General features: G+C 40.2%; 1 protein-coding gene across 11 annotated transcripts in view; it reads left to right on the top strand.

Annotated features, from left to right (window-relative positions):
* crim1 (cysteine rich transmembrane BMP regulator 1 (chordin-like)) overlaps positions 1–15,357 on the top strand; it is a 632,333-nt gene that overhangs the window by 439,231 nt on the left and 177,745 nt on the right. For 8 of the 11 annotated variants that reach the window (XM_088625109.1, XM_088625117.1, XM_088625112.1 and 5 more), the window contains 2 exons: positions 1,988–2,116; positions 11,446–11,520. The exons of 1 other annotated variant lie outside the window; for it this stretch is intronic. In XM_088625109.1, coding sequence (XP_088481235.1) covers positions 1,988–2,116; positions 11,446–11,520 — 204 coding nt within the window. The remainder of the gene's footprint in view (positions 1–1,987; positions 2,117–11,445; positions 11,521–15,357) is intronic. 2 more of the 11 variants (XM_088625113.1, XM_088625111.1) reach the window with 1 other exon arrangement.

The raw sequence follows: 15,357 nt of genomic DNA, 5'->3' as shown, positions 1-15,357 counted from the left end.
CAGCAGCGCACCGTTGCAAGCCGCACAGCACAGCCTGGAACGCAGCCAGAGAGCGCGGATTGGACAGCAACAGCCTGCAACTGTTTCTTTGTGCCCGCAGGAGATCTGAATCCCCAAAGATTGGATGAGTATTCAACTTCAATGCATTACAACTCGAGAATTCAATTGTTATCCCAACCAGTTGATATCAATTTAATTCCTAAGAGTTATGTACTTGTTTTGAGTATCTAATGTAGAAGTTATAACCAAGTTCATTTATGAAACGGTCTTAATGAATGATATACTGAACGTATGTCCTCTTGATATATGTAACTCTTTGTAACTGAATTAATATATACCTTTTGTATTCTGATAACCCTCCCGATAAGATCTGTTAGGTTTATATGCATATTCTATGTATTAATAAATGTATCCTCGTGTATTAGTACCTGTGTGTGTGCGTTGTTTGAGTTATGTCGCATGGTTGGATTCTAAAGCCATCAAAAGAATCAATTTTGTGATTTACTGTTACAATTAATAATTGTCCCAGTAAATGCCCAAACCCTACAGAACTGGTGCCTTCAGAGAGCCACTACATTTACATTTTGGCTATGGCAACGTTACAAGACATTGTACAGCGTGTACTATTCTTGTGTTGCGGTACATGAATATAATTATATAGTTATTAATTTCTTTAGATACGCGATTCCATAGTATATTCCCTTTTAATCAAATTCTAAAAGTATGCTTGTTGACTCCGGTATCACGTTAGTTAAAGACTTCGATGCTTAAAATGTTTAGCGAGAAATGGAATACTGGTTGTGTATTTTTTCTTTAAAGTACCGAGACCAGCCATATACTTTATGTTTATGTTCCAAAATTAATATCGTTTATGGCCTTCACACGCGTTACAGTATGCTCCTATTATTTTTAAGCTCAGCTACTAAGATTTCCCTTCAGTGGTAAAATTCCATATAAATATTCAATACTTAAACTGGCACAGTAAAGACATTAAATATACATATACATACTGTATACAGTACAGTTTGCATACAGTAATATGTTTCTAAATCAATCTCTTTTATGATTATGTGAAAGGCATGGTGAATCGGAGATTCTCAAAAATTACTGTACTTTGCATGATTGGAAACAAATGCGTGATTGCGAAATGCTGTGGTGTTACTTTTACAAAGACGGTCAATGAAAAAAAGAATGTGGACCAGGGCAATACTTTGAGTTTACAGCTTGTCCAAGGTCATTCATTATTAATACTATTAGTAATATCTTCGTTAATGACTTTGATGGTGACAGCTCAAACATGAGAGGTTGAGCTTTATTAGCTCCACCTTGCGGAAATTCTGGAGGTACCCTACGAGAATTTACGCTAACTCTCGGTAGGCTGCGTCAAGCGCTGCAAAATAATGCGGTATCGCCTGCTCGTTTTGAATGGCTGAATCTGTATATAGAAGTATGTAAATTTTGTATAGTTAAAACAAGCAAATCAAACTTTTCCAAAATAACCACCTAAATTACCAAGTTAAAGATTCTGATGCATAAAATGTTGAAAGTGGAATACTGTTGTGTATTTTATTTTTTATATTTAACTTCCACTACCATCTACTGTATGCAACTGTATGTACATTATGTATATATTTTATACTGTTGTTTTTATTTTTAGCTACTAAAAGTTGTAACATTTCATATTTATATGCCACATTAAACAGATTTAAACATGCAGTAGAGATACATTAAATGAAACAATCATTACTAACATCTAATGCACCACAGGTGCAACTCATCTATTGTCTTTAGCCAGTGAATTGCATAACATAACTCGCTGTATTACAGGTAATGCATTTGGAAGAAATGACGTAGTCTGAGTGTCTGTATCCATAAGTCCAGGGTACTTTATTGAAGCTACAGGTTGTTTCAGGAGCAATTGAGATATAAACTGCAGCTGAATGCACTTCCCCACTCACCAAGTTATTAAAAACTTCCTGTTTTACAGAACCAACGTATATCACAATTGGGCCTCCATCCTGCAGGCTCTTGGAGAACTGCACTCTTACAGAAAAGGATTGCATATATGGCTTTAGACTTGACCAGAAGGCCTGCCGTTTGTGTCAGTGCAAAACAAGTAAGTGTGCCATAGTTGTAGATGAGTCTGGTGAGTCCACTTTCATCATCGCCCTTTTATTCTGCTTTTTTTAAAAAAAATAATAATATTAATAACATTACTGCTAGAGGAATGGTGTTTTTTTACTAATAGAGAAATAAAACAGGTACTTTCATTCTGGCAAAAGATGCATTGTAATTTATATAACATCCTCTGCATTGTATCTTATTTTGTACTTATCCCTTGGATTAAACATACTTAGCTGTAGGTGTTGTTGGTTAAAATGGAATATAATTATGAAGTGCTTTCAGTCACTAGCAGTACTTAAATATTCCATTCATTATTTAGGTTAGGTATTGAGTGTACAGTATGATGAAAGGTTTAGGCTTTGTTTTGGTTTACATTTTTCCTATAGTGAGAAAAATTTAATAAAGATTGAATAACATAATTGCATATTGTAATTTGCATATGGTAATTTGCGGTATGACGTAGAATGATGCGTTATATCGCGTTTTGATGCGACATGCCCACCATATTATGCCGCAGCATACCCCGCTTGTTTTGAATGACTGCATCTGTACATTGCTTTGTTTATCAAGATTTTAACTTTAGATTTAGACTCAGATTTACACTGATTAGTAGCAGTAAATACTGATGTTTTTCTCCTCCTTACCACAAAAATATATTTGTATTGTAGCTGGGATAACTTTTTCGTGTGTCTCTCGCTACTGCGAATTGGAAATGGAATGGTTAAAGATGGAGACAAGTCAGCCACCCAGAGGGAAGGCTTCCTGCCTTCCCACCTCAATAGCTAAAAAGCCAAATAGAAGTGGCTTAAGCGACATACACATTCGTGTTACTGACAGTTTGCTGATAGGTTAAGCTTTCAAAACTCTGCCCCAACATCATGTGACTGATTTTTCACCCAGTTTCGTAGGTTAAATGCAAAGATCACAAGCACTGTCATGTTAACTGGGATGTGTAGTTTTTAATTCAGTTTGAATTACAACTGTATGTACTGTCTTTGTATGTACAGGGCTTTAAAGAGAGGGTGCGCCACACAATTTTGGGTAGCGTCATCTCTGCTTTAAAGGTACCCCCCTCATTGAAGAATTTGACTTTGAACGTTTGCCCAGCGTGCTATTATACTTGAAGTGTGAAAACTGAGTGAGCACCGGGGCACACAGTGAGATTACTGAGTTGGATAATTTTAGTAAATATGTTGACAAATGTCTGGATTTTCAGTTTCACAAGGTAAGATAAAATTGTATCCAGCTGTGAATTAGCCCCTGTGAAGGTTTTGGGAAATGGGATTAGTGAGCAGCGTCCCTCGCAGTGTAGTGCCCATAGAGTTTTAGTTTTTATATAATAGTGTATTACTATGATCTTGGAGCTGTGGTAGCTCAGACAGCAAGGGCATCATGCTTCTGACTGGAAGGTCCTTGGTTCAATCTGAGGTAGGGGAAAGTGATGTAGCTTGCTCTAATTCCTTCCAGATGGCTCCCAGGTCCACTCAGCCTGCTCTCCACATGAGTACCTGGGGTTAATCCTTCTGGGGGTAATAGGCAAGCTGAAGCGTGATGCTGACCACATCACCTCCACTTTTAGTGTTGGATGGTTAAAAAAAATGGTGGTCCTTGCTCCGCATTCCCCATGGACCTTTATGACCTGAAAAGGGGACCGACCTACCTACCTACTACAAGTAGTACAAGTACATTTTTTAACCGTCAGTAATTGCTGTTCTTGCAAATAAATTTTGTATTGTTATTCAGTTTGTGTCTGCATGTTAGTGGGTGGGCAAACGTTCAAAGTGAAAATTCTTCCATTAGGAGGGTACCTTTAAAGCGTAGAGGACTGCATCAAACTTTCTCGGCTCTGTATGCTGCTTAAGCCTTTGGCACTTAAGTCATAGGGGTGGGAAGACTACCCCATCCCCCTTCCCTCTGGCTGTCTGACTTCTTCCCATTTTTAATAATTCTATGTCCGAATCGCAGCAGGTGAGAGAGAGCAGGGAGAAATACAGACAGAAAAAAGTTAATCCTGTCTTAATTTTAAATTATATTTTACCTTCTTTTTTATTGTATAAGTTTGTATTTTACTTATTTTCTGATAAATCTGAGTCAGATTTAATGTATATTTGAACAAAGTTTTGTAAAGATGAAACTTCTCTAAAATGTATAAAAGTTAAAAGCTATTAAAATGTATAATCTTTCCACGTGTAATGGCATTAGGAAGTACAATAAGCACCTGCTTTGTTTAATGATGGTTTCAGATATAAAACTAACTGGTGAGTAAGCTTTGTTAAATGATAATTAAAAGATTTCAAGTTGAAAGAAATTATTTACATTCCATTAATAAAATGCCTTAAGCACTGTAAATTGTATGTATTGCTGAACTTCAAGCCTCCTCCTCTCATAAAAAAGATTAAATGAAGTTACCATTTCAGTAACATCAAGACAAAACAAGTGCCACTTATCTATTATTTCTACGTCTTTAGCCTGCGGTGAAAGAATAGGCGCTGTTGTTCTGTTTTGACCACAATGTTGGTGTGGGGGTCCAGGTTAAGTCCTCCGTGATGTTAACTCCCAGGAATTTAAAAATGCTGACCCTCTCCACTGTGGTCCCATCGATATAGATACAGATGCAGCCATTCAAAGTACGCGGCACAGACACGTACTGCGGGTTATTGGCTACGGCCTCGCGCATCGTGACGCAAAATACCGCGGTACGTGATTTCTTGACCGACAGGGGCACTCGTGGTGCGTTGGTCGGTCGTAGAAAGATTTAAATGTCTTTACTGTGCGCGTTTTAGTATTGAATATTTTAATGGAATTTTACCACTGAAGGGGAATCTTAGTAGCTGAGCATAAAAAGAATAGGAGCATACTGTAACGCGTGTGAAGGCCATAAACGATATTAACTTCGGAACATAAACATACAGTATATGGCTGGTCTCGGTACTTTAAAGAAAAAATACACACCAGTATTCCATTTCTCCCTAAACATTTTAAGCATCGAAGCCTTTAACTAATGTGATTCCGGAGTCAACAAGCATACTTTTAGAATTTGATTAAAAGGGATATAATATGGAATCGTGTATCTAAAGAAATTAATAACGATATAATTACATTCATGTACTGCAACACAAGAATAGTACACGCTGTACAATGTCTGTTGATACTGTTTCTGTAGGGCTTTTTCAACACTCCTCATGTGACCTTGCCAGTGGGGCTTTGGGTTAGGTTCCTGACTTATATACCCCTGTTGAGTGTTCGAATCCAGCTGGACCCTTGACTTTTTTTTTTAACAAATATTTCTTTGAAAAAATAAAATAGGGTTAGTGTTAGGGTTACTGTCAAACTTTAAATCAAAAATTGATTTAAGGACGATCTGTCAAAGTGCAATGAAATACAATATCGTTGTTGTTGTTGTTATTGTTGTTTTTATCCTGTAAAGTGTTTTAAGTAGCCACCTTTAAAGGCGCTATATAAAAGCTCTGATTCTTATGGATGCCCGGTTCCGCCGGGGATTAAAAAAAAAATGGAATTGCGTATCTAAGGAAATAGCAGTCTAACCTTTTTTTAAATTACAACCCATAAATAAAGGCTCCTCAAAGCACTTTACAGGATAAAAACAATAACAACAATACTGTTAGGCTGGGCAAACGATTTTTTTTTTAAGAAGTACAAAATGAGATATAATGATGTGTTCCGGCTTAGACATTAATGAAGAGCACAACGAAGGTCATAAAGGTCATAAACGATATTAATTTTGGAACATCAACATATTATGTAAACTGTATGTTGCTGTTATTGGTATTTAAAAGAAAAAAAACTGTAAAATCCTGGGTTTGGTACAATGCTTCAGGCATTCATGTGAAGGACAACAGAGCTTTCACTGGCTGATTATCAAACTTTATTGATAAAACAAAAACAAAAAATATCCGAACAAACCAGAAAAATAAATAAATAACGGACACAGCGTGAGCCTGCATTCTCTCCTCAGCCATCCACACCACACTTTTCCCTGGGTCAAAGGTTAAATAAAACTTCACTCACACCAAACAATTTACCACACACTGAATACTGAACATGTTGACCCAAATATGTCTCACAATACTTTTATGATACATTACTTTGCTAAAATGTATTTAAAAATACATTTTAGAGACACACACACAGTTCTTCATTGTCAAAAAGTAATTGTTTTTTACTTTGTCAGCACCCAGACAAACTCAAACGCGTTTTTAATTTAATTATTTTATTCATTCTTAATCTAACTCACAAGTTATCATCTGTTGTTGAAGCTCTGTGAGACTAGACTCACACATGGCTAGACTTGACTTAGACTTATTTAACCACTTATTTAACCATGAGATTATGTTTATGTTTATTAATCTTCCTTGTTATGCACTGAGAATGATAAGCACCCCAAACACGAGGGCAGCGTAGCGGTCGGCTCTGGCTTTCCCATCTATACCGATGCACTGCAAGTACAACCCCCCCCCCTTCTCTTAAGTGATGGGCAACAGTTGGATATCTGGGAGAATTGTTCGTTCCACTGGCGTCTGTGAATTCCGCAGATTTGTATCATCTTTAATTTTGTTACGTTATACATTTTAGAAAAGTTTCATCTACAGATGCAGCCATTCAAAATGCACGGGCGATACCGCATTATTTTGCGGTGCGCTTTACGCGGTCTACCGCAAGTTACCGTAAATTCTCCTATAATACCGCAATTAAAATAATAGTATCCGGAATTTCCGCAAGGTGGAGCTAATAAAGCTCAACCTCTCATGTTTGAGCTGTCAAAGTCTTTAACGAAGATATTACTAATAGTATTAATAATGAAAGACCTTGGACAAGCTGTAAACAAAGTATTGCCCTGGTCCACATTCTTTTTTTCATTGACCGTCTTTGTAAAAGTAACACCACAGCATTTCGCAATCACGCAATTGTTTCCAATCATGCAAAGTACAGTAATTTATGAGAATCGATTCACCATGCCTTTCACATGCTCATAAAAGAGATTGATTTAGGAACATAAACATATTACCGTATGCAAACTGTACTGTATACAGTATGTATATGTATATTTAATGTCTTAACTGTGCCCGTTTAAGTATTGAATATTTATATGGAATTTTACCACTGAAGGGAACCTTAGTACCTGAGCATAAAAAGAATAGGAGCATACTGTAACGCGTGTGAAGGCCATAAACGATATTAATTTTGGAACTTGGAATTTTTGAATTTTTGAAACATACAGTATATGGCTGGTCTTGGTACTTTAAAGAAAACATACACACCAGTATTCCATTTCTCCCTAAACATTAAGCATCGAAGTCTTTAACTAACGTGATACCGGAGTCAACAAGCAAACTTTTAGAATTTGATTAAAAGGGAATATAAAATGGAATCGCGTATCTAAAGAAATTAATAATGATATAATTATATTCATGTACCGCAACACAAGAATAGTACAGGCTGTACATTGTCTGTTGATAATGTTTCTGTAGTGCTTTTTCAGCACTCTGTAAGCGACTGTGCTGGTGGCACTGTGGGTTAGGTTCCTGACTCCCATGTCACATGGTCTGTGATCAAATCCCACTGGAGCAATGAATTTTTTCTTTGAAAAAATGAAACATTTCCTGAGTCAGAGATTAATTAAAACCTCAATCGCACAAAACAAATTGATATTTCTAAATATCACAACATGATCGAATTTAAGTCATTTTAATAACAATGAATAGTCACCTAGGAATTACAATATAAACATTTATATTGATTTAAATTGTGTTTAAATCGCCTTTATTTAAAACCCATAAAGCTGATACTGTTTAGACTTTTTATTATTTAAAACTGTATTACAGCAGCACAATGCACAATGCAACGTAAATCGCTATCTTTGTCTTCTGTGTAATAATGTTCACCTCTCTGTCCAGCAAATTAACAATAGTAATAATAATGAACTTTATTGAATATGGCGCCTTTAAAGGTGGCTCCTCAAAGCGCTTTACAGGTTAAAAACAATAACAACAATACTGTTAGGCTGGGCAAACGATTTTTTAAAAAGAAATACAAAATGAGATATAATGATGTGTTCCGGCTTAGACATTAACGAAAAGCATAGCACGTGGGCGGCGTAGAGGTCGGCTCTGGCTTTCCCATCTACTGTATACACTGCAAGTACCATCCCCCTCTCTGCAGGAGTGCTGGCTGTGACGAATTAAACCGGCTTCACAGGTATTTTCAAAGTAGAAGGTGGCGAGATTTCCAGCGAAAGACACCTCCCCCCCCTCAAAAACCCAGTAAGTATAGTACTTACTAGTTAAGAAAGCTAGGCTCCTCAATGAAATCGCTTTAACATGCTAATGCGTTGGTGTAACAATCCGGGCGTGGCAAGCTTCTAATTTCAACCCAACTACGGCGAAAGGAACCCTTCTTTCATTGGAAGACAATTAACATATTTTAGCCCTGAATGAATTAATAGCAAACATGGTTTACATAAAAGACATTTTTCCAAGAAAGTTTAGCCTTTGTCACTAATGAAACCACTAAATAAAGACATAAATCTAGAAATCTTAAGATTTTTAAAATACATGACTTTGCTAAAATTTATGTGAAAAAAAAAAACGATTACAAACGCCAGGGGAGAGAGAGAACAGGGGAGGGATGTTGGTTTTGCATTAGGGGCGGGGCTATGGAAATGAGGTCTGTTTGGGAATGTGGAGTTACATGTTCTGGCTGTTTGTGAATTATCGTTGTTGAGTATGGAGTGTTGAGGTATTGATTTTGTGTAATGCTTTATGTTGAAAATTGAGGTGGATTTTGTTTAAGAGGATAAACTGGGATGGGAGGAGGGTTTGGTTTTGCATAAGGGGCGGGATTATGATAATTGAAGGAATTTGCGAGAGTATAATGGTTTGATATATTTGAACTTGAACTTGAACTTTATTGCCATATGTAACCGGTACTGGTACAATGGAATTCTTACTTACAGAAAGTCTCTCGATTATAACACAAGTGTAAAAAACAAAACAAAGTGCAAACAGTGCATCAAGACAATGTACAAACAAACAATAGACAATGTGCAAGTAAACATGCAGACAGTTTGAATGTAAACAATACAGACGTGTAAACAATGACTGGAGACGTACAATTAATAAATTACAATGAGGTAGATGGTGATGGTGTAGGTGTGGTCCGAGGGGGATGGCTAAATGTGTTCGCCAGTCTCACTGCTTGTGGATAGAAGCTATTGAAGAATCTAGTGGTAAGTGTCCGTATGCTCTTATATCTCTTGCCTCTCTTGATTTTGTATTGTGGTTGTTATCTATGTTTTTGGTTGGTATTATGTTTATATGGTTGTTTTTGTTGGTTGGTTGTTATTTTGGTTATTAATAATACGATCTATAGTTGAAATCTGAGCCTAAAGAAAAAGAAAAAGCAAGTGATTAAGTTTATGAGCAATCTAATTACTTATTCGTTTAAAACGCTAAATAAAATAAAGTTTATTATTAATTTGCTGGACAGAGCGGTGAACATTAGTATGCATAAGACAAAGATAACGATCCTGATCAGTTTAGAAATCTGTGTACGCTGTAAGGTTTTTACTTAAACTTTTAAAATACACGTTTCGAATAGAAAGAAATCCTCTTCCTGGTACAGTACTGTATGTATAGCAAACCAGCATGTCTTTTTTCTCCAATCAGAGGGGTGTCAGATGGTGTCAGCCAATCACCATTCTGAAGCCCTACCATAATCTCTGGTATGGAGAGACCCCAGAATTCTGTCCCATAGTTTAGACAGATGATAGATATCCCAAGTTGTTTGAATCGCCACAATTCAAATAGAGAAAAAAGAGCTGACTGACAAGATTTAAGATGTGGCTGTCAATGTTGGATTAAAAAAAGCACATTGCCCGACGTTAGTTGCATTGCTTGAAAAATAATTTTATTTTGAGAGACTGGATAAGTAATTCAAGTGTTTTTTTAACTTTCTGAAAAACAAGTAATAATTTAACAATATGTGCAAAGGTTTTATGATATGTCGCTGATGTGAATGTCTGTGGAGTGTATCTTATTTGCCAGTCCTGGCTGGTGGAGCTCATCCAGCTGTGTCTGGATATCTCGGTCAAATATTCGGCTAGTGTGTATTGTCTCTTTAGGGTTCTGTAGCATTCCACACAGCTGGACAGCTTGTTCACCCCTCACGGCCCTCTCTGTGTACAGTAGAGTCTCCTGTAGTGGCTGGACAGGAGGCTCTACTGTACACAGAGAGGGGCGGGAGGGGGGAACAAGCTGTACAGCCGTGTGGTTGAAGCTGATACCCTGGATTCTCTCCAGACACAGCTGTATGGGCTCCACCATCCAGGACAGGAGGCTCTACTGTACACAGAGAGGGGCAGGAGGGGGGGACAGGCCAATACATACTCTGAAAGTTTGATTAATAGGGAATATAATATAAAAATATAGTACTAAAAATAAGATACACTCTATAGACATTCACAACAGCTACTGTCAGAAGATAGGACACAGCGGTTCAGACACCCGCTGAATGGAAAGGGGCACTTTAATGTTCTGTACGGCTAATATTAAAGCCAATACTTTACTATTCTTTTCTGTATGTTTAACAATAGTGGGTACTGGCATAATTCAGCCCTGCCAGCCCTGCCAGCCCAGCCCTGTTAATGTGTTGTTGTTAAGTGTGAATTTGTACCTGTTTTCCTGAGGTCTGGCTTTTTTTCTGGAAAACCATAACTCTGGTCTTGTCCAGATTGACTGTCAATGTCCAGGTCTGACAGTGCTGCTCCAGCAGTGCCAGGTTCTGCCGCAGTCTCTTTTTTGTGGGCGACAGCAGGACCAGGTCATCTGCATAGAGCAGGAACTTGATTTCTGTAATTAATGCAGATCAGAAAATCAAGGAACAAAACAATTATTGCACCCGGCTCCTCAATGGGCTTTGACGTGCTAATGCGTTGGTTTAACAGTCCGGCTGTGGCAAGCCTGTAATGTCTCCCGACTTCGGCAAAAGGAACCTGCCTTTCATTGGAAGACAATGAACACATTCTAGCCGTACATGAGAATATAGCATAAATACACCAAGGGATTGGGTGAGTTCCCATCACAAAAAAAAAAACTGCGAGCCTGCACTACAGCGACCACAGTACAGTATGGAGACCAAGACCTTTTACGGGAAGAGACGAGGTGCTTTTGCCGCCCCAGCTTCCAAAGAGCGAAGGGTAAGCAAATACAGCAGGCTTCATCTGAAATATGCGATTATAGCGCATATTACAAGGTATTTTTGCCGTTTTGAATTTTACATTCAATTATAAATATTTCTTCGTAGCCTGTTCTTCAGGAAAACACCACACGGGCAAAACGATCTTCGAAATCTACCACCAGGACAGTAAAAAAGAAAGCGGTAAGATGGTAAAGCGCAAGCCTTCTTCAGGTGTGAGGGTCTTCTGCTCAGAATTAAACGCTAACATGTAATGTAGGCTCTGAATGGGTTAAATTATGATTTGGGCTTGATTAAGGTCACTGCCTTTCATCTAAAATCCTGCTTGAATCCTTTTAAACTAAAAATTAGACTCGAGAAGAGGCTCTGGTGAAATTTATCTTTTTTTAATTTCTCTTTTTTTCTTGGTAAAACATCTTACCCGCTGCAATCCGGGCACAGAAGGATTAAAATAAGCCAGACAGGCAGGGGGAAGAGTGAGTCTAAATAAAGAGGTATCCAGGTAACAGTGAAGGTAACAGCCGCAGACGTGGCCTACTTAGCCCGCCAGGGTTACCCTACTCTTCCGGAGGAGGCCCACCAGGAGATAGCGGTCCAAGCGTTCCTCTGGGCCCTGGCGCTGACTGAGGTGCAGCGCCACTTGATGCTGGCCGTGCCGGTCCCCTTGGAGCAGGCCCTGGCTCTGGCTGAGCAGGCTGATGCCATATTCGAGGAGACTGGTGGGCACCAACGGAAGTGTACTGGGTATCAGATGGGGAGGAGGAGACGGCCAGCGCGGTGATGCTGGGGGTGCGACGACAGCTGGTCATCTGCCACCGCTGTGGGGAGAGGGGGCACATCGCACAGGAGTGCCGGGCTCTGGAGCCCCGGGGATTCCGGAGGCCGTCGGGAAACAGGAGCGGGGCGGTCTAAAGGAGGGAAGGCCGCCCTTGAGTGACGCTACCCCCACTCTGGAAAGCCAGAAGGAGCGCTTCATCCCGCTTGCTGCCGTGGGAAGGGTTGGCCACAGCCGGGGCTTATTTCTTCCCTGCCTCATCGAGGGCAGACCCTGCCAGGCCCTCGTCGACACTGGTACGACCATCACCCTGCCAGGCCTGGTGTCCTGCCGGGCATTAAGGCAGCCGGACCCCCAGGGCTCTCACTGTGCACTTTGGAGGTTGCGAGGGTGAAACACCCCTTCTACAGTACCTTGCCCCAGTCCATGAGGAGTGTATCCTGGGGTTGGAATGGTTGCATCGGAGGGTGGTTGCCTTGACTCGGGCTGGTGAGAGTTGGTGGGGCAGGGGGAGTGAATCAGTCTCGCGGTGGGCTTGGTGGGAGGTGTCTGGGGTGTGTGGGTTGACCAGAGCGGGGAGCTTGAAGCAGAGGTGGCAGCAGCGGGCGTCGCTTTGGCTTGTCAGAGCCGCAGGTGTCGGGGCGAGCGTGCCAGAGCTGACTCCCAGTACGGTGAGATAAGCTTGTCCCTACCCGAAGTCTGTAAGGCACTCTGTGCACTGTGGGAGGCCTTGGAGGTGAGGGACGGGGTGCTGCGCTGGGGATGGCAGGTGCCCTCCAGCGGCGAGGTCGCTACATGGCGGCCTCCGGCTGGCCGTGCACCACATGGAGAACTGTCGCACCACAAACTGCCACCTGACCTCGCCGCTGGAGGGCACCCGCCACCCCCGGCGCAGCAGCCCGTCCCTCACGCCCAAGTCAAGGCAACCACCCACCTGCTGCAACCAGTCCAACCCCAGGATACAGTCCTCACAGACTGGGGCAAGGTAGAAGGGGTGTTTCACCCTCGCAGCTCCAAAGTGCACGGTGAGCGCCCTGGGGGTCCGGCTGCCTCGGTGCCCGGCAGGACACCAGGCCGCAGCAGGGTGATGGGTCGAACTGGTGTCAACGAGGGCCTGGCAGGGTCTGCCCTCTCTGAGGCAGGGAAGGAATAAGCCAACTCTTCCCACAGCAGGCGGGGTGAAGCGCTCCTTCTTGCTTAGAATAGCAATATTATGGACAATCAATTGACAATAAATATAGAAAAGCACATATTAAATTTGGGAAATTTGGTTTCAAAAGTCCTCATATCAACGATGCCTATACTGTTTTCCTCTACAGTATACTAATCTATTGTCTGTGCTCTCTTGCTCGCCCTGGCCCCCTCTCTCTCAATTCAATTCAATTCAAGGTGCTTTATTAGCATGACGGATGGGTACAGTCAGTGTTGGGTATTTACTTTGTAATCTGTGGTACCTTTTAACTGTTTTTACATCTACTGTATTGCTTTGAGATGTCACTTTTAAAGGTGATATATAAATAAAGTTTTTTATTATTGTTATAGAAAAACATGAGCAGATTTTCCCTGGTTCAGAAAAAAAGATCTAAAGTATACTAGTTTGTCACTCTTCTCATTCCCTCTTTGCCTAATGGCTTTTCATACTAATCTGATCAATCTAACTGCCTGTTTTCTGTGCTTTCTCTATCCTTTAAAATAAACTATTATTCCACAGTTCAGGGTATTACATGGCCAGTATCACAGGCCAGTTCACAGGTTTGCATGCATAATTTAATTTTGAAAGCCACTGAGACATCAGGTACTACTGTTGTTATTTATGAAAAAGAAACAAAACAAAAAGCATACTAACAACTGTGCCATCCTACTCCTTAGTAAATACATTTTATTATTTATAAACAGTTAACATTGTTAGCAAAATATTTTGAATTATATTTGACCCTGTTTTTTCTTTGGTTTTGTATTTAACTTATTATATGATAGTAAGATTTAATGTATATTTGAACAATGAAAATATATTTTTACAAGATGCGGGGGAAAGTGCAACAACTTATTACAGTGCTAAATTCAATATTATTGATTAATAATAGTTTATGCTTACACCTAACTTTCTTAATTAGATGTATTTAAAACAGTGAACTACTGTAAGTGTAACATAACATTCAGAAATAAAATCGAGAATAGTTTTGTGGTGTTTGTATAGATGAAACGTTTCTAAAATGTATAACGTAACAAAATTAAAGACGATTAAAATCTGTAATTTTTCCACTTGTATGTCATTGGAAAATACAACAAGTTTCTGCTTTGTCTATGGGTGGTATCAAAAAGTAATCTAAGTGGTGAGAAAGCTGTGCTTAATGATAATTAAGGGACTTAAAAGTAAAAAGAGATGCTTCATATTGCTTGACTAATTTAAAAAACTAAGTTATAAATGCAGACGCTCTCTCAGTGCCGCGCCGGGTCTAAATATCTAAATATCGAAACATATTGCAGCGCATTCGCCCCTGGCAGAGGCCGAAGGGTTTAGGAATTCTGCTGACCAGTGCGGCTGTCCCACAGTGAATAATAATAATAATAAAAATAATAATAATAATAATAATAATTGCTTACACTTATATAGCGCTTTTCTGGACACTCAACTAAAAGCGCTTTACAGGTAATGGGGACTCCCCTCCACCACCACCAATGTGCAGCATCCACCTGGATGATGCGACGCCAGCCATAGTGCACCAGAACGCTCATCACACATCAGCTATCAGCGGGGAGGAGAGCAGAGTAATGTAGCCAATTCATAGAGGGAGATTATTAGGAGGCCATGATTGGTAAGGGCCAATGGGAAATTTGGCCAGGACACCGGGGTTACACTCCTACTCTTTTCGAGAAGTGTCCTGGGATTTTTAATGACCACAGAGAGTCAGGACCTCGGTTTTACATCTCATCCGAAGAACGGCGCCTGTTTACAGTACAGGGTCCCCGTCACTATACTGGGGCATTAGGACCCACATGGACTGCAGGGTGAGCGCCCCCTGCTAGCCCCACTAACACCTCTTCCAGCAGCAACCTTAGTTTTTCCCAGGAGGTCTCCCATCCAGGTACTGACCAGGATGGTCAGTGGGCGTACAGTCTGGGGAGGTATCCGTTTTCCTTGTAAATAGATCCCTGCGGGAGAGCCGGGCTGGCAGGTGGTGACGGAGAAGAAAAATAAAGGCTTTAACTTGCTTTTACTCCGCAAGTCTGAGTTCTTGTGTCCG

This window comes from Lepisosteus platostomus, chromosome 3, assembly GCF_059453375.1.
Source record: "Lepisosteus platostomus isolate fLepPlt1 chromosome 3, fLepPlt1.hap1, whole genome shotgun sequence".
In the NCBI taxonomy this organism is placed as follows: Eukaryota; Metazoa; Chordata; class Actinopteri; order Semionotiformes; family Lepisosteidae; genus Lepisosteus; species Lepisosteus platostomus.
The sequence above is the reverse complement of the archived record's forward strand: the minus strand, read 5'-3'. Positions and strand labels throughout refer to the sequence as shown.